The 24,452-nt window shown below is 37.6% G+C and overlaps 1 protein-coding gene across 1 annotated transcript; it reads right to left on the bottom strand.

Annotated features, from left to right (window-relative positions):
- Positions 1-2,424: 2,424 nt before the first annotated feature.
- Positions 2,425-18,551, bottom strand: synpra (synaptoporin a). Its single transcript, XM_053653278.1, has 5 exons — positions 18,155-18,551; positions 13,423-13,547; positions 6,792-6,990; positions 5,320-5,511; positions 2,425-4,449 (listed from the first exon to the last, which is right to left on the bottom strand). The coding sequence occupies exons 1-5, from the start codon at positions 18,176-18,178 to the stop codon at positions 4,177-4,179; spliced, it is 813 nt and encodes a 270-aa protein (XP_053509253.1). The 5' UTR covers positions 18,179-18,551; the 3' UTR covers positions 2,425-4,176.
- Between the last annotated feature and the right edge of the window lie 5,901 nt (positions 18,552-24,452).

The following is a 24,452-nucleotide window of genomic DNA, read 5'->3' as shown; positions in this document are numbered from 1 at the left end:
CATCCACTCCACCTGTCCTATGTGCTTTGACAAGCGTCCTTAAATAAGAGCACTTATCCAAGATCTGTTCTCTGAATCACATTTTTTATGTTTGTTTGCATTGACAGCTGGGTAACAAGTGTCCCCATGCAGAGCACTTATAGAGGATCTGCACAATCATTAATTATTAATACTTTTCAATTTACCAGGTGATTGTCTTTAAGAGAGGACATTTGAATAAAAAAGAATCAGAATTTTAAATGGTTGAAAATCCATTTGTCTGACAGTGTTAAATAAATTATTAAAAACACTAAAAATGTTAAATAATTGGTATTAAAAGTTGCCAGGTTTGTATATTTTCCACAAAACAAGAAATAAATATTGCGAAATCCCACCTGATTCTGCACTTAGCCTTGCATAGCACCAGAAATTAGCATGATCCATGTCCTACAAATAGTTGGCAGTTAGAAGTGCTGTTTGTTTTTAAATTATTTGATGAAAATTTGACCAAAAACTCTCACTCAAAAGTTTTATATGGTTTTGCAATGAGATGTTTTTTTTTCTTTGCAACTAAGCATGGCACACAATACAGGTTAGCATAACTAGCACCTCTCTGGTGATCTGTTTACACGAGGAATTAGCATGATGTTAGAAATAGTTAGCAATTGCTAGAAGTTTAATGTTTGCTACTTTTCTCAGGCTATTTGTTGAAAGGTTTTACCAAAATCACTTGCCTATTAGATTTTCGTGATTTTGTTACATGAGATTTTTCTTTCTTTGCAACTAAGCACACTACAAAATAGAGGTTAGCATAACTAGCATACTCGCTAGTTATGCTAACCTGCCTAGTGATCTGTTTACAACAGGAATTACCCTGGTGTGAAGTTGGAAATAGTTTCTGGTTTAGTGATTGTACCTTGTTTTGTGACTCATTGACTCATAATTTTAAATTAATCCATCACTTCGTTATTAGAATGCCTGTACGTTCTGTAAACAAGAGAAGTTAGCATACAAGGACAAAACTAGCATTATGGCACATTTGCACAGTTCCTGCTAGTTAAGTCAATTGCTTAGCCTCTTTATCTTAACACCCATGAGTTCTGATGGATTGTCCGATGTATATGAAGGTGAAAATGTTTTCTTTCTGGGTTAAACAGTGTAGAATTGAATGTGGAGGTGTTATCCAGCTCACAGTATGGAATCAACCAAGAAAATAAATGTGGACACAATGTGAAAACGGTGTGGAGGCACAACAGTCAATAACTGCCCAGGGTGCTCAGCTAGACCTTCAGTGTGGAGGTGGAAAACTGAACACAAGTCTCATGCTGGAGAGAACTTTCTATTAAAAAAAGATGTATGCTAAAAGTTTAGGAAGCTTAAAAAGAGAGTAAAAGGGTTTACACACAATAGATGTGTGGCGATACACTGGTATACTCTAATAAGGAAATCCAGAATGGTTGCTATTAACGTTATGCGTCTCTAAAGAGTTTGGACTCCACCAATCCACAGCCAGACAGATTGTGTACAAATGGAGTAAAATCAAGACCATTGTTACCCTCCTCAGGAGTGATCGACCAACAGAGATCACTCCAAGAGCGAGACGTGTAATAGTTCGCGAGGTCACAAAGGAACCCAGGGGAACTTCTAAGCAACTGAAGGCCTCTCTCAGATTGGCTAATATTCATGAGTCCTTCATCAGAAGAACACTAAACAATAATTGGGTTCTGATGATGTACTAGGTAGCTCAGTGGTAGGTGGAGTGGTAGACACATGTCCAATTCCAGGTTGATTCATAACATTTCCAGTTGGCTGGAACTTCTTATTGCCCTGATGGTGGAAATGGGCAATAATTTTCTTATAGCCACTTCCCATTTTGTGAAGCTCAACAACCGTTTGCCGCACATCACTGCTATATTCCTTAGTCTTACCCATTGTTATGAATGACTAAAAGGGACATTGGCCTATGTGTTACATCATATTTATACCCCTGTGAAACAGGAAGTCATGGTTGAACAATTTCCTGTTCCTAGTCACCCAGGTGTACTAAAAAAAATTGTAAAATATCAATGGGAATATACTTCAAATATATTTTTCTCATATGAATTTATAGGGATGCCAAAAATTGTTACACAGCTATATTTTACAAAGATATTTTACCAGATAAACCTGTGTTTGCAATTGTTTGATATCCATGAGAGCAGAGTATTTTTTTTTTTTTTTTTGGTGAATTTATTTGAACAAAAGGTTAAACAATAAAGACGATTTTTTTTTCACAGCCTTCTTTGCTCATATTTACCAAGGGTGCCAATATTAGTAGAGTGATACTATATGTCATATTATTATGAATCATACTATTCCACCCTTACTCTTGAATGTTGTAAGCTGTAATATTCTTTAATAATAGTAAACATGTCCATTTCTATAAGAAGACTATCTGACTCTGGCTCTGTACACAATTTTTATTAGCATGACTCAAAATGCACATGCAGTACCATTCACACCATGGGATTAATTACAAAAAATAAATACCAACAACAACAACAAAAAAAAGTTAAAAAGATACACATTAGAGCAAACAGCATATGTGAACTCTATAATAAACAATACATTTCTTATTTTCTTTTTTTTTATGCCATGTTTTGCAATTATTTTAAAAGCAGGCTTTTTTTTTTTTTTAAACCACAGAAATCTAGTTCATTTCTTTCTTTTTTTTTCATTAAATAATATCCAATTAGGACGTTGAACAGTGCGTACAGGGAAAAGAGACAAGAGAATATGAAATATAGATCAACAGCAAGAGATGTGCACTAGACTCGATGGAACGTGTATTGCATGCAACAGTTTTGACACAGTTATATCCCATCTCACGTCTCTTTAGCTCAGACAACTGCTACAGCCGAAAAAATGTCAGTCAAACTCAGTGATGATGTCAGAACAACTTCAAACTCTTTAAAGATTAAAACCAGGAAGAAATCGCTAATAATAATGCGTATACATATATATATATTTTTTTCTTAAATTCTAACAACTTTACATATACATGTATGTCATTCACAGGTTCATTTCAACGTAATATGAATTGCTCTGCTTTCTGTTACATTTGCTGGCTTTATTTTATTAATATCTTTCGCAGCACATCTTCATGCATCAAGTTAACACAATATGGACAACTGAAATCGGTACAGAAATGTACGGGGGGGGGGGGGGGGCATTATATTATGGGGTCAGAAATGTGGGTAATAAATCTAGAACCCTTTGGTTGTCCCTGTAGAGGAACCCTTAAAAGTTCAGTGTAGAACCCCTATAAGTTCATGTTTCCCAGTCAGAGACGATGTCCAGTGGAACCCTTTAGGAAGCTAAAAACCCTTAACTATCTCGTTTTCTGTTTCTAAAAGTGTTTCTCTCGATTAACCCGCATCTCTTTTTAGGAACTCCCATCACTCTGTACACTTCTAAAAGGTTCTTAAGCGTGAAACCCTTCTTTTGAGGAACCATTTTGGTTCCCGAAAAACATTTTTGGTTCCCTAAGGAACAATTCCGTCTTTTTTTTTTTTTTTTTTTTTTTTTAGCCATTTCTGCTGTTTCAACAAGAAAACGGAGTAATCATTTTCCACCAGAGATGCTTCGACATAATGGCAACATTTATGGTGGGACAAACGTTTTAGTTCTCCGCGTCACCAAGAAAAATGGTTGAAGATCCATCAGTTACAATCTTCTTATGGAAACCAAAGGTTCTTCTACAGCACTGTTCTAAAGACCATTTTCTGGCAGCTTTATTTTTGTGTATGTGAAACCCTAGGTTCTTCAAGGATGCTTTGAATAGTCAAGGTTTCTATTTGGAACCCTTTCTGACAGCAAAAACTCTATGCAAGTCTATGCAAGGGTTCTACACAGAACATTTAAAGGTCCGGAAGAAGCCTTTAGGGAACCTTCAGACTTCAGTTATACCTTCAGATGAATTGTAAAAAAGCAAACACTTCCATGAGTAATTTTTAAAAAGACAAAAAAAAAACGTATAACTTCTGTGTGAAGATTCTGAACTTCTGATTTTTTATAATAAACACATCATTGTGTACCACCTTCGATCCTAAAATAAGAGAATTTGATAGTACCCGATTCTTACCCTTTGCCCTTGAAATTGTCCCCCGCCCCTGCGAATAGCTCGTGTGTGTGATTGGAAGATGAAATGGTGTGCGGTCAGTAGGACGTTAACCCACTTGAGGTGTAACTCCCCACCTGGCTGTAGTCTGATTGGCCAAAGCCGCCGGTTCCTCCGAAGTTTGCTCCTGATTGGTCGAAGGTGCCCTGGTTGTAGTTTTGCTGGTTGTAGGGTTGTTGGTTGAACGCGGTGGTGTGTTTTTCAGGAGCCGGTGTCGGGTATCGTGCAGCTCCACCCTTGTGCCAGCCAGTCTCTTTGAACACAAACCAGATGTTTCCGGCCCAGAGGACAAAGTTCAGGTAGCCGAACACCTAGAAATCAGAGTGAAACGCACAACACATGGACAAATGAGTGATTCATTATTCATTATTCAACCGAAAAAGTTCCAGACTTTCACGCTTTACTCTCCTAACTTTTATTATATTTTATTAAATACAGTGTCCTGTGAAAGGAGAATGCTCTCTACCATTCAGATTGATCATTTCTGCACATTTTGGCTCGGCTCCTTGAGACTTCGCTTCAAATAAGTGAAAGTGTTTATAACATATGGACCTTATTACACTACGTATAATGTGTAATAAAGTGCTTTTCATTATTCTGTAATATGCTCATTGAGATTATTATAGTATACTGTATTGTGACAATTCAAAGTGATGCTTGTACTTAATGACCCGGTGTCTGTAGTAGAAATCTCATTTTATTCTGTGCAGTTACAATAAAATAAAATAAAAATCAACAACATAGATTTAGGAATGTAAATTATGCTGATTAAAACACTTCAGTTATCGGTAATTGAGGGCTATTACATAAGAACTATTATAAAGGCTATTAACAGTACATAGCCCAATGACACAGCTTTAATTTCAACAATGATTTAGTTATTTAAATTTCAAATTAACTTTACTGACATGACTGTCCAAGAATTATATGAAGAAACCAATGTGTATGTATATATATATATATATATATATATATATATATATATATATATATATATATATATATATATTAAAGTTACGACTCCAGGAGTGTTGGTATGACTGGATCGGGTATATAAATAAATAAATAATGCTAAAAAATGAAAAATTTTGGTCATTTTTCCATTTCTCTGCAACACCAATAATAATGTTTCCATCATTAACATTTCTATCTCACAGATCTAAGAGGAAATGAAGCGATACCACAGAGGTGTTGAGGCCGGACCAGACTGGCCCGTACACCGAGCCACACTTGTTGGTCTGCACTTTACACGCAGACGTGAGCAGAAGCACTTCATCGGGGTCCGTCGCCACCTTCACGTCTGACAGAGCTTTGGCCCAGGCAGATGAACCCACCAGCCACATGAAGGAGAACACCACCGTCACTATGAAGTCCTGTACAAACACAACTGGATTTAAGTGAACGTTACTTCACAAGCTCTTCTTTATCTTGGCTTTATTTCTCGCTTTATTGGCTGCTGCTACATTCTCCTCCATTCTCACACATGTTCAATTTCATTTCACTTGCATACGAGTATAATGAGAATACGCTGTAATTCAAATGAAGGTACAAGCAGCCTGCAAAGCCCAGTCCGACTTTTCCTCTTCACTACGGGAGATCCTTGTAGAAATAGAAACCTAGATGTAAATGAGATTTCCTCAGTGTGCAATCACACATATTGTTTATTTCGACTGCTGGGTCTCCTGGGAGATTGTTGTTCAAGTACACACATACATCACGCTAACGAGGAACGACTTTTAAGCCAGCGGCAGGTTAAATGATGAACTAATTAGCTTTTAATCCGGTGGCAAAACTTAGAATGTTTGATCATTTATATTCTTCTTCTTCTTATTATTATTATTAATCATAATAATAATAATTCCAGCTAATGCTGAAATCTAGTTCTAATGATTTTAATGTATTTAAATATGAGGTACGACATTAAAGATTTATGACACTCTAAGTAAGGGTAGAGAAAGGGTTGAGTTCTCATTTCTGATTGGTCAGAAGGTGTTGATTCATTTTCTATAACAGCAGCTCTGACAGCAAGCTCAACTTCTCTTATGTTATCGTTTCTATAGTAACAACTCCTTCACAAGGAGTGTTATGCGGCTAACGCTCCACATAATCTAAGATTAATAATAATAATAATAATAATAATAATAATAATAATAGTAGTAGTGACGCTTTATATAAATAAAGAACACGTTTATATAACATTTATGGAAGGAGTCTCCAGTTTCAGTGCTTTGGTTATCAGGACAGAGGAGTTTGCACTTTCTGGTTTTTTTTGGTTTTTTTTGTAAAATGACAAGCTGCACTTTTTTTTGTCTTACTAACTTAAAGAGAGAGACTGAAATGAGGTGCTGGTGAGGGAACGACTATTTATAGTTGCTAGAACACAACTGGTAATAGAATCTACCATTTTTAAACACATTTAAAGGGATAAAAAGTACTGTCATTCTATAATAAATTAAAAAACGTAATCTTTATCAAATTGCAGTTGTCCTTCAGAATGTGCTGTTATTGGAAAATAACTACAGGGTGGTAACAATAATTCCGCTTTGTGTCAAGCCGTTGTTGATTATTTTCCGACAAGAGCATAACCCCCATGTATTTTATGGATTACATGACACACATATTGAACAGTAAAAGTGTTTCTTTTTGCGCTTACGATAAAAGGGCCGCGGTTGTTCTCTCTGTACTTGTTCTGGTAGAAGATGTAGACCACGGTGGCGAACAGCGAGTAGAGAAAGGCGAAGACGGCGATAGTGACGAAGAACTCGGCAGAGGAAGAGAAGTCTCCGTCCAGGTGGAGCTCCTCCTGCTGTCTGCCTTCACATGTAGGCACATTGAATGTCACCTGATTCAGCCTGAGAGAGAGAGAGAGAGAGAGAGAGAGAGAGAGAGAGAGGAATACATGTGAAGGGTTTCCCAGGCTGCCGCACATATACCTGATGACTTTGTGTTTTAAACACTTATAAAATATCCAAATATCCTCCACTTACACACAGAGTCTCTGAGACACTCTGAGATCACTCCATTACCTGAGCATTCCTCCCTCACTTCACTATAAACCACTTCCTACACTACACACACAGTAGTGTGTTAGATTAAAGTAATCCCTTTTATATTCTACTGATATTCTATTTATTATTATTCTATTTAATTCGATTCTATGTATCACTTTTTCTATTCCATTTGACACTATTCTATTCAATCAGTCCCTTTTCTACTCTATTGTTATTCTTTATTATAATCATTATTCTATTTCATTCTTTTCTAGTTTATTCTATTAAATACATTATATATATATATATATATATATATATATATATATATATATATATATATATATATATTATAATGTTTTCTCATTTGTAAGTCGCTTTGGATAAAAGTGCTAAGTGAATAAATGTAAATGTAAATATATAAAAATATAAATTCTATTCTATGTATCAATTATTATTATTATTATTATTCTATTTAATCCTTCCTAGTTTATTCTTGTTTACGCTCTCTCTCTCTCTCTCTCTCTCTCTCTCTCTATATATATAGTTATATGAATACCTTTATTCTATTCTGTTCCATTTTGTTCTACTCAAATTGATTTTATTCTGTTCATTATAATACTTTTTCTATTTCTTTTTATTCGACTTCGTTCAATTCTAGTTTCATCTATTGGATAACTATCTTTTCTATTCTATGAATAATTGAACCCCCTTTCTATTCTATATATCACATTTTACTCTATTATTTGTCCTGTTTCTATTCCAATTGTTATTCTATTCAAGGAATCCCTCTACAAGTTTATTCTGTTACATGAATCCATTTGCGTACTGTTATATACTGTTCTTTTATATTCTATAATTTTCTGCTGATATTCTATTCAATTCTATTCAGCTATATTATATTCTAATAAATTACATGAATCTATTATATTCTATTACATGAATTGCTTTTCTGTTCTATTGTTACTGTGTTGTTATTCTATTCGACTCTATTCTATGCTATTGTGTTTGGTGGAGCAGGAGGATGTTGGGCCGAAGACTCGGCTTAGCTGCAGGACTTGAGGAAGGTGTCATGCTCATTTGCAATGTTTCTGCCATACCATGTGTTTCATGTGAATTACATAAGCCTGCTTGATTCCTAAAGAACTCATCATTTTTGACAAACAAGCCTTTTTCTCCTCCTTTAAAAAACTTTTCAGCACTGCTTGTCTAACGCTGTTTCATTTTTGTAAAGTATAGTTGAGACAAAGCGTCGTCCACTTTCAGGTCCTTAAAACTGCTTCTGGATCCTTTTCTTGTCGTAATACGAGACCCTGAAAAATCTGTTATGACTCTGCGTGATGTCATACACTTCTTCAAATCAGATCTAAAGCCTGAAAGAATCATGGGGATACCATTTCATGGCACCATACGTATGAACAATTGAACTTGCGAGAAAATTGCCGTTTAGTATTTCACCTGTTAAAAATCCGCCTACGTGAGAACACCGAACTGACCCGCACGTGCCACGTTCCGTTTATCCCACAGGCGTTATTCCTCTCTAGCGGCTAGAGCAGACGAATCAATAAACCCCTCAGCCAATCAGAGAAGGAATCGAATAAAGGCAACAAGAAGTCAAGAACGATTCGTGGTAGTGTCTGGTACAAGTGATCAGCCTGTACCTGAGGGAAACATGGCAGGTGTGATAGGAGAGGAAGCAGTGCAACGCCAGCATCATTCCTCGGTACTGGAGTTCCGTGATATTTCTCTGAAGAGCAGGATTTCGGTGTAATATCAATGTCCCTTTCTCACAATGGAATATAATTAGGAGTGTGATACAGTACATCCAAAGAGTGGCAGCTTTAGCGCTTATTAAAGCAAAGAGAGATCTGAGAGCAGCTTCAAAGACGTACTGTACGTCAGCCTCAGAAATTTGATCTGGGACCGTGTTTGACCGTGTGTGCATATTTGACTTCAATGGCTTGGAGATGGATGAGAAAAAAAAAAAGTTTCATTATAAGAAAATCCCTTTAAAGAACAGGTTTCATTTTCTCAGTGCAAAACTTAAAGTGTTTTATTATACTTTTCTTTTACTAACCAGTCTTTAAAACGAGTCCCATCCTAGTGTCTCTGCTTTCCGTCTTTCTGTTCTTAATCTTAACTTTAATTTTAAATGAAGTTGGCCATCTCATATATTTCTGCTCAAGTTTTGTTTGAGATCCAGGAATTCCTCTCTGATCCTCCAGCGACTTTTAAAAACCCACAATTAACGTTTACGTCTTTTTTCATTATTTATTTATTTATTATTTTTTGCTTGTATTATACGTGGCTGCCGTTCTGTTCCTAAAACTTCCTATAAACTCTGATTTCATAATGCGTGACACATGCATTTATAACGTATTCATTAAGCATCCATCGTATCTTATACGAAAGTCGATGAAAGCGTACTGTGAGAACGGTTTAAACGCAACGATAAACAGATTAAAAATACCACGGGTCATTCTTTAAATACTTAAAATAAAGTTAGTGCTGACAAGTTCATGATACAAGAGGAATAAAACACTTAAGGATGTGCTATTATTGGTAACTTTGGGGTGGTAACAGTAACTCTGCTTCATGTCGGGCCACAATGTGCCATCCTGTTGTTGATTGTTTTCCTTAAACTGTTGTATCTAATGCATTAAAGCAGTGGTTTTCAAAGTGGGGGCCCCCTTAGGGGCCGCCAGGGGGCGCCCGGGGGGCCTCAATAATTTGGTGTGAAAAATTAATTCTCACTCTCAGACAACCACACACACACGCAATCAATTCCTAATGTAATGTAATGTAAAGATGTAAGATGTAATTATTAATAAAAAAAAAGGGGGGTATATTCAGAAGTCTGTATTTTTAATGTGTTTTAAAGACATCTTGCAAAAGGGGGGCCTCGGTCAAATGTTAATGCCATTTGGGGGGCCTTGCCCTGGAAAAGTTTGAGAACCCCTGCTTTAAAGCACTTATAAGCATTTATGGAGGTTCATTCCAGCCATTATTAGGTCCCGTGTATACTATTTAACAAGCTATAAACACATTTAGAATGCATTATGAATACAGGATTGGTGTTTTCTGTCAATGGAAAGCTGCATGAAAATGAAAGAGGTTAGAAAATATTATGTTACACAAATCTCCACTAATAAAAAAAAAGAAAAAAAAAAAGGGTGATTTTTCAGCACAAAGCATTCACTCTTCCTCAGTCTTCAGCCTGTACAAATGATTCTGACATATGCGAGGGCGTTCGTCACGCAGCTCTCGCAACTGCCGGTAAATTGAAGTAGAAAGGCGAAGTTTAACAACTCGGAGAAGAAATGATTTAGCAGGTGCCATGGAGATGTTTTTTTAATTCTAGCTTTTTCCAAATGTCGTCAGACTTTGGGCTGTAATGCTGAATCACTCAATTCGACTCAAATAATTAGCACAGCTGCTTAATGGGGTGCGTAGGTTTAATGCCGGAATACCAGCTGTGAATAAAGAGTGACAGCATTCTCTCTCTCTCTCTCTCTCTCTCTCACACACACACACACACACTCACACACAGATGCAGTTTTAGCTCCAATGGGATGGCATATGGGTATTACAGAGCGCAAGGCGTGAAGAAAGTTTAAACCTGGGAGTAGATAAAAAGGAGATTTCATTAAAGCCGGTACAATATTAAAGGGATAATTCAGTGAAGAATAAAATGCAAACAATTTGAAGAAATGTTCGCTGTCTGATGTTTACTAACAAAGCTATAAAGTAAAAGAAGTCTATCTAAAAACAATAAAAAACCCCAGTGAATACAGTGCATCCTGAGCTCAATTTTGAGTGTCCTGGAAAAGGCTGTGAATACTTATGTACATGTGCTTTTTTTTTGTTTTTTATTTTTAATAAATTTGCAAAGATTTCAGACAAACTTCTTTCACGTTGTCATTATGGGGTATTGTTTGCAGAATTTTGAGGAAAATAATGAATTGAATCCATTTTGGAATAAGGCTGTAACATAACAAAATGTGGGAAAAGTGAAGCGCTGTGAATACTTTCCGGATGCACTGTACATCTCCAAATCTTCACATACTTGCTTAAAAAGACATCAGTAAGCAAAGTAATCTAATTTCCAAATAAAAGAGTAGAATATATATATACATATATAACCACAGCATTCAAACTTTGGTAATATTACTATGGTAAAGAGAAGAAGTGATTTCTCTTGATCTAGATTACAATAAATCATATTATGAGTATTATAAATATAAAAAAAAATTATAAATCGATATTAAATCTATGAGAGTTACACACTTAACCATCCCCCTTACTAATATATTCAGTTGAACCCCACCCCTTTGACATTTATTGTTTTATTTTGAAAATGTTTAGAATAAAAACAGTTGCATGGCTCTGGATTTCTGTCTATAGGGTAATCTAGAGTTTGCGTATGGTAATTTGACCATTGTAAGTGAACGGTGCTTCAATTAAGAATCATTTGAAAGCTTAGTAGATGAAATGATCGGATCCTCGAGGTTTCAGTATTGGTACCAGAAAAGAAAATGTGCTATCGTGCTATCTCCGATACTGGCTGCTTTAACATGACATCTAGTGGAGTATTAAGGAGGTTTGAAGGTAAAATTATGTATGAAATGTCTAGTAATGTAATCTGCTTCTGTTCCCTCACTGCGGATTGTTAAAAAGTGCTGATGTAGAGAAGGTCTGAGATTTTCTGACTGGGGTTCTGGGTAAAACGCCCGTACTGCAGAGAGAACTGGATCTGAGTGAAGATTTTCTTTCCACTGTCGCTCGTTATCTTTAGGCAAAAGGGCTGCGGTGTTACAGACGAAGGCTGTTCTGCTTTGACTTCATCTGTTCATTCAAATCCTGCACACATAAGAGAGACGGTACTGACGGAGAATAAATTTGGACACTCTGGAGTGCAGAAGCTTTGTGCACTGCTGCAACATCAGCGCTGTAACCTGCAGACACTGAGCTGAGGTTCTGGTTCTGCTGCTTTAAAATTGACATGAGCTTGTGACTTTACATGCAAACACCGACTACATGAAGAACTACAAATACTACAACCCCAATTCCAAAAAAGTTGGGACGCTGTGTAAAATGTAAATGAAAACAGAATGCAATGATTCGTAAATCTCATAAACCCATAAGTTATTCACAATAGAACAGAGAAAACATATAAAATGTGCTTGGAATGGGCAGCTTTGAACATCTGGAGAGGCACCATCAATGCTGAACGGTATATACAGGTTTTAGAGCAACATACTGTATTGCTTCCATCCAGATTCTAGCCCATCTTGACTTCTGAGAGACTCTGCCTCTCTAAGATACTCTTTTTATACCCAATCATCTTACTGATCTGTTGCCTATTAACCTAATCAGTTGCAAAATGTTCCTCCAGCTGTTTTTTTTTTTAGTAACACTTACTTTTCCGACCTTATGTTGCCCTACGTCCCAACTTTTTTGAGACGTGTTGCGGCCATCAAATACAAAATGACTTTATTTTTTTCTTAAACTGGTACATTTTCTCAGTTTAAACATTTGATATGTTATCTATGTTCTATTGGGAATAACATATGGGAAACGTATGCGATTTGCAAATCACTGCAACGTTCCATGGACGTTCCTGAGATGGAAGTGAGGAATTCCTCTGGTCTCCTGGAGTCTTGGGGCTGTCCATTCAATTTTGATTTTAGCTAGGATCAAAACTCCAGTAGACAGATATTAACCAACAGCAATCAGCTTATTCTACAGATTGAGTACTACAATGGGAGAACACTTCAATTTTCTACTTTCAGGCTCAGTGAGCGTGACCTGACTGAGAGAAGCTGCTCGGCTTTACACACAGTTCTCAGCTCAGAATCCTCCAAGCTGACTAAGGAGGATCTGAGCAGTAATCCTCTGGAGGACTCAGGAGCGAAGCTGCTTTGTGCTGGACTGAAGAGACTAAACTGTAAACTGGAGAAACTGAGCTCAGTTCATCTTTCCTGTTTAGAGGATTTTACCAAATGGATTGCTTATGTATCTCCCTTAGACCTTAAATGAGGTGAACCGGCACTGTTGCCCATTATCTTTAGGCTAAAGGATTGTGGTATTACAGAAGAAGGCTGTTCTGCTGTGACTTCATCTTTTCATTCACATCCTGCATCTCCAGCTCAAAGATAAAACAACAAATATTGGACATTTGTGGTAAAGAGGAATCTTTTCCTTTAAATAAGTTCTTATTTCTCTGCTAAAGGTATACAGGGTCTGTGTGTGTGTGTGTGTGTGTGTGTGTGTGTGTGTTGGACCAGCCTTTACCTGAATGGGTAGGCAAATTTAATGGTGATGCTGAGATTGCTGTCCGTCTTGTTGACACAGTCCACACTAACCCGCAGCTGTCCAGAGTAGCCTCCACATGTTGCGAAAGCAAAGATGGCAAAAAGCTGCAAACGACATCACAACACATTCTGTTTTCATTCTCTATAATCTGTAAATGACAGTTTAAATGAGCAAAGTTGTTCAATGTCCATTTAAATTTTGTTTAAATTTTTTTTATAAAGTTTATATATATATATATATATATATATATATATATATATATATATATATATACGTATGTATATGTATACATATATATCTGTATATATATATAGAGAGAGAGAGAGAGAGAGAGAGAGAGAGTTGTGCTCATAAATTTACACACCCCTTGCAGAATGTGCAAAATGTCAATAACTGAAGAAAAAAAAGAAGAATCATTAAAATTGCATGCTGTTTTTTATTGAGTTCTGCCCTGAATGAGCAATTTCACATAACAGATTTTACACATAGTCCACAAGACACCAATAATAACTGAATTTACACAAATGAACCAGTTCAAAAGTTTACACACGCTTGATTATTAATACTGCGTGTTGTTACCTGGATGATCCACGACTGTTTTATGTTTTGTGAGAGTTGTTAATGACTCCCTTGTTTGTACTGAACAGTTAAACTGCCCACTCTTCTTCAGGTCCTGCACATTCTTTGCTTTTCCAGCATCTTCTCCAGCATATCTGTCCCCTTTCCAACAGTGACTATATGATTTTAAGATCTATCTTTTCACACTGAATACAACTGAGGGACTCGTACACGACTATTACAAAAGATGCAAACATTCACTGATGCGCAAGAAATCAACACGATACATTAGGAGCCAGGGGGGTGTAAACTTTTGAACAGGATGATCGGTGTAGATTGTTATTGACATTTTGAAGATTCTGCAATTGGTATGTAAACTTATGAGCACAACTGTGTGTGTGTGTGTGTGTGTGTGTGTGTGTGTGTGTATACACACACATATATAATATTATATTATTATCAATTTATTAGATTATATGGAGTGCCCACCATGCAAGTCTCTGTGAATTAGCCATTCCTATAGAAATGATAATGTATTAGAATGCTATGTATGAAATTGCCAAAACCTTATTGTTATCCACTTAGCTCCAGACAACAGCTTCATGTTGCTCATAAATCAGCTTTGAATTACGCACTCTAGCAGCTATACCAACCTCGTTTTTTTTTATATATATATATATATTACCCAGAGCAGAGCTACACAGATGGATAGTTCTATAAAGAGCGTTACTCATCCAGCTAATTGGACACCTCATTCTGTTGATCATCGAGTGATTATTTTCAGATGAGATTACTCATCCAGTGATATTCAGGACTCATCTGGAATCCAGACTGTTAAGTGTTGTTGAATATCCACCTGTTTTTATGTTTAATAGGGTTGTAACCATACACTCAGTTTATCATTCGATTCGCGTCACGATACCCGCTTCACGATTCTATTCAATTCGATTCTCAGAAGATCTCCAACATTGAAATTTGAATGAAGAATGAATTGTGATTGAAAAGACTCCTTTTAAAAAATATATATATATATATATTTCTGAATCATAAACAATGTGCATTTTAGTCTGTAATAAAAATTATAATAAAAAATTGCCACATGCAGAGGTTTAATATCGTAAACAAAATGTACTACAGATTCACGTAATTTGTAAAGTCTTCCAAAAATTGGATTGAATAAACAAAGTCTGTGGCCCGGGGAAAATGATCTTTAGCAGCACCTGAAATCGAGCTCCAAAGACAGCTAAAATGACCGTCTTCCACAGCCTCTTTCTCGGACCCTGTAGATCGCAGTGGCACGAATCTGGTGTCGTTTGGAAGCTATTGAAGAGCATTTTTTAATTGTTATAATGTAGTTTCGGTCATTCTGATTTGCAACTATCAGGCTATCCCAAACTTGGGCAGTGGTGGCTCAACAGTTAAGGCACTGGCTTACTGATCAGGAGGGTGAGGGTTCAAGCCCCAGCACTGTAAAGCTGCTACTGTTGAGCAAGCAACCCTTAACCCTCTCTGCTTGAGGGGTGCTGTATCATGGCTGACCCTGTGCTCTGACCCCAACTTCCTAACCAGCTGGGATATGCAAAGAAAATAATTTCACTCTGCTGTAACGTATATATGACCAATAAAGGCTTTTTCTAATAAAATCCCGTTTTCTCTCCACTGCTTTGCTCTAAATCTAAATTTCTATAAAGCTGCTTAGTCTAATGCTAAAAGCGAATAATAAAATCGTATTGAATATTCATGATTAACCAAGGGAACGCAATCCTGGTCCAGTCTTCCTATCATTTTTATTGGCTCCTCTGCGGCAGAATGAAAAGCTACTTCGTTTCAATTAAGCCATCGGACTCCTGTAAACGACTGACTAATGTGCCTGTAATCTCCCTTTCTCAAGCTGTTTGCTAATCAATGTGAGGCACAAAAAAAGCAGACAGGGAATATATACCTGAAAAGACTTCACCTTGTATCAATAGCTTGCCTGTAACTGGGCTCATTCTTGTTTGCGGTCTGTCTCCTACCCTGCTCCTTTTATTTAGCCAGGGCTCGGGAGAGAAGATCTGCTTTAATAAGTGCAGAAGACATCCTCGCTCTGAGGTAAAGTAACTGGCCTGAAACACTTTACCCAGACAACGGTCTCCCTCAGAGAGCCAATACTTTTCCCAGGTATGTCTCATATCCAGCTGGCAGTTATGCAATGAGGTAGGGAAAAACTAGCGACATGTGAATATTGGCTACATTTTAGAGGCTCCTATTCATTCATTCAAGTGGTTATTAGGTATTTCGAATGAAACTCTGCCTCAGCTGAAAGGTAATGAAAGAAATTCACTTTTGTCTTATGTGTGTGTGTGTGTGTGTGTGTGTCATGACTGTCTAAGAATCAAACAGGCATGCAGGACTGTTGTCGTGACAACAACAGAACCTTATCTCATGAAAGATGCATACAAATTTGAACAAACAATGGAAATGTGACCGGATGTAATCAATTTCACGCAGTTATACGTGAGAGGAAAAGGTACAAACATTAACCGCTGAGATTAACCAAAACCTGGGTCGTTTGTCACACCAATCGAGTTGCTACAATTTCGCAAGACCATGTTGGATCGAACCTGAGCTCGAAAAGTTTGCATTTTATGCCATTTCATATAAATTAAGTCATACAAATGTATGAATGCTAAACCCACCCCTAATGCTAACCTTTATGTCATAAGCTATACATTTGCTTTGCATTGTGTTTGAATGATTACAACCTCACAGGCAGTGCTCGGTCATACAAACACTTTCGAAGCAGTTAACAGGAACACATGTAGCCCTGCTCATCCATGCAATTATCCCATCAGCCAATCATTTAGTCTTATCACTATCTCAGCTTTTCCCAAACACCGTCGGTCCATGTTTGAGCGAGTCTGTATCCACTGTAGCCTCAGATTCCTGTTCTGGGCCGACAGGAGTGGAAACTGATTGTGTCTTCTGCTGTTGTAGCTCATCTGCGTCAAGTTTTGACGTGTTGAGATGCTTTTCTGCTCACCGCGAATGTGAAGAGTGGTTATTTGAGTTATCCGTAGCCTTCCTGTCAGCACAAATAAGTCTGACCTCTCTCATCGACAAGGTGTCTCCTCATGTAGAACTGCCACTTACCGGATGTTTTCTGTTATTCGCACCATTCTGTGTACACTGTAGAGACTCTATAGCAGTTTCTGAAATACTCAAACCAACAACCAGGCCACAGTCCCTGAGATCACACTTGTTCTCCACTCTGACTAACTAAAGCTCTCGACCTATAACGGGATGAATTTAATTACCGCCACGTGATTGGCTGATTGGATAATTGCACGAATGAGTAGGTGTACAGGTGTTCCTAATAAATTAGATGGGGAGTACAATTACTATACGGAATAAAAAAGAAAACCTTTAAGAACATCAGAAGAAAAAAAAAAAATCTATGTGATCATGTGAGATCTGGATACGGTTTAAAGCAAAATGAATGTGGATTAGTCCTGAAATCTTACAACTTGTTTTAGATAGTTAAAAATCGAACTTTAATAATAAACGTTTTTATTCTCCACTGCTTCTCTATTCGCCCTAATCCCTTTTTTAAAAAAAAAGAATCAAGAGTAAGATAAAGAACACCGCAGTTCAAATGAAGTGCAACACCTAGTCTAGTATCATATATAAAAGCTCCTTCCGCACTAAACTTGAAACGACCCTAATTGATAGATGATTGTACTCGAATCCCATAAGAGTACTCCGAGGCTGGTGTAGATCTCCGATTTCAGTTCTGATGTATTTTCTGTCATTCGGCAGCACTGTAAAAGGCTTTAATTATTCACGAGGAATGAATCTAAGGTCCTCGGAAACGTCTAACTCTTTCTACACTACAGATGTGAGAGCAAATTGAAAGAGCCAAAACAAAAAACACAAACAACAACAAAAAACACAGTTCCAAAGTTATTTGCATATTTTCATATAATACCATCATACACAAAGTCACAAAATGGACGGAATAATTGAATGTCAATATTTATTGACTCTGACGTCATACATTTTCCCACTCGTTATACGACACCTGGGTACTATTGATTGTCCGAAAAAAAAAAAAAAAAAGTGGAATGAAATCCACATCAGCTCAAAGTACAGAAAATGATAACGTGCCACTTACCGGAGCAAATATAACCATACACATTTAAACAAACAACAGGTCTCCGGCTGCACACAACAAGTCGCTCGCTGTAGTCCGATTCATTTGAGAGGTAACGGGATGCGGTTTAGAGTCTGACCACTGAAAATCCTTTCTCTCTCCACTTCTCTGTGCTCTCTCCCTGTCTATCCCTCGCCCTGTGTGTGTTTGTGTGTGTGTGTGAGAGAGAGAGAGAGAGAGAGAGAGAGTGTTTGTGTGTGTGTGAGGGTGAAGCAATGCAAAGAGAGAGAGAGAGATAGACAGAGAGAGAGAGAGAGAGAAAGAGAAAGCGAGAGCTCTCACTCCTCCTTACCTCCTCACTGTCCATTAACACACACATACACACACACACACACACACACACACACACACACGCACACTCACACACACAGAGGAAACCCCTACAGGAGGGCAGACACCCAAATATGCAACATGATCCATTACACTTTCTCTCTCTCTCTCTCTCACTTTCTCTCTCTCTCTCTCTCTCTCTCTCACACACACACAGATTCCACACATCTTATTTCTGAACCTCTGCATAATGCACGGTCTTAAATAAAAAGACCTGCATTTTAATGTATGAAAGGTGCAACATAAATACTACTACTACAACTCATAATAATAATAATAATAAAAGTTAAAATATCATTTATTTAGACAAAAAAAATGAACTGGATGCTTCCTGTTTATGTTTTTGTTAAGTACTTATTTTAAACTACACCTATAGAAACTTTCTTAATGAATGAGCATTTCCTAAAACCCTTTGTTAACCAATTAAACCAGTATGTACATTTATTTGTAAATTAAGAAATAACCTGTTCCATTCGTTATACAGTACAAATGACTTAATTAGGATCTTACATGCAGTTCACATTCAAAAAGTCAGACAAACTGAGACTTCTTCTTCTTCTTCTTCTTCTTCTTCTTAGACCACTCTCAAGTCCTGTTGCTACATCATGACTTCACAAATTGACTCATATGTTTGACAGATAAATAAAAATAATACTGGAATACAGATGACGATGATGATGATTAAACATTAGCAGTGGACACCGCAGAGCCCAACAAGCCGAGCCATTTGTCCTAATGCTGTGATGCTATCAAATATAAACCCTGTGTGTGTATCATAATGTGCAACAGTGCTACTAGCCCCGCCTCCAAGTATCATTAGTTCCAGTTGGTTTAAACAAGTACTACAAAAATCTCCAAGCATTAAAGAATAGTATTTTGTGTAACGGGAAAATATCTCGACACTTGAAAGTGCGTGGTAAGTTCTGTTTTTTTTTTTCTTTCCGTACATATTTATTATTGTCTTATTAAGGCCGTTCCAAGAAGCACAGCTATGATCCAAATAGACAACAAGTGGACCGTGTGAACAAATCCATAATGTATCCATAATCAACAGCACACAGAGAAGGGGGAAAAAAACCCCCACAGAAGCAGGAATCGATATATATATTATCACTGTAATAGAGACACATGCAAGACTTGCAAATGTAGTTATGCAACGGAGACTATAAATACAGACAGGTTGGGTCGGCATTACAACTAGGTACTGGTACACCACATGATGAGTGGGAGGAACGAGGGCGAAGTCGGAGCAGGAGAGTTCCAGACAGGACCAGAAAGAGCATGACACTGGGAAACTATTTACAGGGAATTTTGCAATAATAAAAATATATGCCTCATTGTAAATGTACATAAAATCATGATTACTACACCTTCAGGTTGTCTTACACATAATAACGAATCTTTTCTGTATAGTACAGCATGGCATAGCTTACATAGTATAGTGCAGTGTAGTGCTAATGCGTCACATAACAATTACAGCACAGTGAATTTCTTTTCTTCGTATGTTAGGGTCAGAGCACAGAGTCAGCCATGATATGGCACCCCTGGAGCAGAGAGGGTTAAGGGCCTTTCTCAAGGGCCCAACAGTGGCAGCTTGGCAGTGCTAGGGCTTGAACCCCCGACCTTCTGACCCCCGACCTTCTGAGTAACCCAGAGCCTTAACCGCAAAGCCACCACGGCCACTGTGCAGTGTGGTGAAAGCTGTTACGTGTACAACTGGAGACTCCTCCTATAAATGTTAAATAAACATCAAACAGAAAACCTCACCATACCAATGATTACGCACATTTTAAATTTTTTTTTTTTTTTTTATTTGAGCAAGTGCAATAATATAAACCTGTGATTTGCCTTGTTAAAAAATGAATCAACACCTTTTGACCAATCGGAATCGAGGATTCAACAGCACTGTGGTATGGTCAGTACTAATTTACTGCATTACATAGATTGCATAGTTTAAACAGATTGACTGTGAATAAAATCTAATATATGTTACTGCCCTGATTTGACTATATTAAGAAACAAATAGAGAAGATACAATGCATTTACTGGTTATCCATTTATAAGTAAACACGTCCAAGGATTAATGATGATGATTACCTCAACTAATTACGATTATGTAATAATTCTGACAGACTTAATCCCAAGTGTCTCAAATACATTATTATGAACTGGACTGAGAGAACGTCCAATTAAAAACTTACGAACTGAAATTCTGATTAGATCTTAGAACATAACGAGCTATCTTAAGCACTAAATAATTTATTCCTTTTTTTATTGTCATCAACTATGGTAATTAGGAAGTCCCACTTGCCATTAGAGTCTGCGCATATCGTGAGGGTGCTAAACAGTGAACCGCACTTCTTGAAGTAAATGGACTTCCCAGTCACAGTTCAGGGGCAAATCTCATTTGAGACGGTGGTAATGTACTATAACAGATTTGTTGAAGCAGAAGTTTCTAGAGTTGGTGAGTTGAAAAAGAGTTCTCAGTGTAGGCAATTCTGTTCAACAAGCACGGCGGACCAAACAGTCTCTCCGGTGTATAAATGTACATGAAGCAATGATTTTGTAGATAGTTCAAATTGATTTACTAGTATACTTAACAGATATAACAATAATTTCCGTTTGCAGATTGTCAGAAGTTATTCTGTGGCTAAATACAGCTTCTGGAGCTAGCTTTTGCAGCTAACTTCTAGCATAGTTAGCTTTTAGTTGACCAGCAAATGTCTTTTTTTTTTTTTGGATCAAATGTCACTCTATGTGTGTTTAAGCAGCAGAGAATCATTTATAATCTTGGGTAAGTTTTAAAAGTGTTCAGTTTGCATACTTGCTCTGAATCCTGGTGTGTTCATTTGTAGCATCAAAGATCTGGAATCTTTCACTTCTAAAATGTCTTAACGCACTGCACTAGCAACTAGAGTTGAGGTTTCCTAGCGCAGGCTGGACACTTGAATGGGTTTCGAGGATGTGGCTTTAGATGGATCACTAAGGCGCTGTATTTATTTGTTTGTTTGTTTGAATATAGCTAGCTTCAGCTAACTTTAGCCAAAATTACTAAGTATACCTTCTTTTTTGTTGTTGTTGTAGATGGGCAGCAAGTTACCACTTATTAATTAGCAATTTCTCCATTTTTTCTTTCCAAAGATCACAGCATAGTTTTATTGCTTTCTTTTTCTTTTCTTTTTTTCTTGAAAGTCAGATCCTAGGTGAACTTGGAACAAGCAAATGCGGCTGTTTGATGTATTAGAGCAAATCCAATAATCATAATCATACAATCATCCAACAAGGATAAGCCTTAATCAACAATGACAAAACCAGGAAATATGGAATACAGAATAAAACGACCTGACTTAACCGGAAAAAAAAAAAATGCATGATAAGCAAGAGATAAAGAGACAGCATGGTAAACATCAAACAGGTGATCACAATAGGTAACAGACCAATGACAGGAAAAGGGGCGGAGACAGGAGCTAAAACAAACAAACAAACAAACAAACAAACAAAAAAAGCACATGGAAAAAACCTAAACAAAAGCACGTCAGGTGCTGAGATGGGGAATTTTTGACACACGTGATATTTTTTCACCTCCTGCGTTCTTTTCCGTTCAAAATAACTGCCGATTTTTGGTTGAATTCTGTCTCACTGCTGCTTCAAAAATTCAAACTCACCCTTCGACACCTCACAGGCTCATATGTTTAAGACAAAGCTTATTAATAAAAGAACTTCCTTCTTGTTGTTGGTCAGGAAGTAATCCTTCATACTTTTAATCTGAGTCATCAGGCTATAACACTGTAACTGTACTGATGCAATGTTAGGAAAACATATACGACATCCAACAGTGGGCTTTTCGCACTGGAATACTCAGGACAAGTGTGTGTGTGTGTGCGTGTGTGCGTGTGGTAGTGTGCATGGATGCGAGTTAGTAAGACTGAGAATGAAAAAGTGAGAGGAAGACAGAAATGGAATAACAGGTGGACTGTGTGTGGGAGGAAGAGTCAGGGAGAGCACCGTTAAAGCTGCCCATGTGTGTGTAGCATCTGCTGGGCCGATAATGAGCAGTAGTCATCACTTTCTGTCAGGTCGGAATGGACAAGTTTCGCCGTGGAAGTAAACGTGAAGTCTGGAAACTCTCTGCAGTCTCAAGGGCTTTAGCAGCCAGGTTAATGCATACACGCCTCGAGCAATCACCTGGCACCAAAACAACAAAGTGTACAGGTCTCGTTCCAAAGCAGTAAAAAGTCCTTTAACGCCGACTGTTTTCAGGGAATGTGACTTTTTCCTTCAAGATGAATCACCTGAGAGTGTCTTTTATTATGAGAAATCCAAGACTCCTAGTCAGAGAGGTCCAAGTATGGGTCAGACACACATGGAAGATGAGAATATGTCAATCAAGGCTCGGATCCAGGATCAATCAAGGTGTACCACACCTTGTGCCGGATGCTCCCTGGGATAGGCTCCAGGTTCCCCGCGACCCTCTACGATAAGCGGTACAGAAAATGGATAGATTGATACAAGTGTAATCAAGATGTGTGATGTTTTTGTTGTGTGTGTGTGAGAGATGTTTTTTTCCCCCATTCAGCCAAGCAGAAGAAACTCCACGTTCATGCAGCGGATTTTACTGAGTGACCACGAAAGTGAGGTAAACACCACCCTCTAGTGGTACAAAACATGAAAAGCTAAACGAGTTCGTTCTGAAATTCATTTCTGTTTCCAGCCAAAACACTTCTAATGCAAGTTTCCTGCAAGATTCCCGCTGGAAGTGATCAAATTCCTTATGGATTCGCATGGGTCTGATTTCTATCAGGTTCCTACTGGATATTTACGGATCAGTCACGTGAAACATATACCTGTACCCCTGCTCATTCACGCAATTATCCAAACAGCCAATCACGTGGCGGCATTGCGATGCATAAAATCATGCAGATACAGTTAATGTTCACATCAAACATCAATGCGGTCTTTGATTCTGTGAACGTGGCATGGTTGTCGGTGTTATTTTGAGTATTTCAGAAACTTCTGGGATTTCCAGACACAACAGACAGACTGTTTACACAGAATGGGGCAAATAAAATAAAATAAAAAAACATCCAGGGAGTGGTAGTTCTGTGGGTGGAAACGTCTTGTTGATGAGAGAGGTCAGAAGAGAACGGACAGACTAGTTTGAGTTGACAGGAAGGCTACGTTAACTCAAATAACCACTCTTTACAACCGTGGTGAGCAGAAAAGCAGCGCAGAATAGATCAAATCTTGAGATGGGTGAGCTACACCTCACCACATACTTCTGGTGACTTTATAATATAACTTCAGTTTTAATAGCTTTTTTTGGTTTGGGGGGGATTGCATGGCATTCTAATACACAATTTATACACATTTTTATGAGAATTTATCAGAATCCCAACGACATTCATGACTTTAGGTGTATTCCATGGCAGGCTAAGTCGGAGTACCAGGAATTCCAATAGGAATTTTCCATAATAACCTGAGCATCTATTTCTAACTCATCATTCAGCAAGTTATCCTCCATAGAAGACTGCATAGACACATACTCGTACATACGTATATACATACATACATACACATAACCATATATACACTCACATTACAGTACCCATTCATTCGTTCTGTAACCAGAGCCGTTCCCCACCAGCAGAGGTCACAGTTTTGAAGTATTGAAGCAGTTCAAGTTTCTTTGCCCAAACAAACCATTGTGTAAATCCGGAACCTTTTGTTATATCTCACTGTCTTCCGTTTTTATTTTTATTCATTTATTTTTTGTTTACCTTAACGTCTTGGGTTTGGATTATGATTATGATTACGATTACAAACCTGGAATGGACTCCATTGCAAGGCCACATGAATAGACATTCACACCTAGGGGCGATTATTGTAGCCAATTCCACCTCCTGAAATATGTTTGGAAGGTCGGAGGAAA

This window comes from Ictalurus furcatus, chromosome 21 (assembly GCF_023375685.1).
Source record: "Ictalurus furcatus strain D&B chromosome 21, Billie_1.0, whole genome shotgun sequence".
NCBI lineage: Eukaryota > Metazoa > Chordata > Actinopteri > Siluriformes > Ictaluridae > Ictalurus > Ictalurus furcatus.
This window is presented reverse-complemented; position numbering and strand designations above follow the sequence as displayed.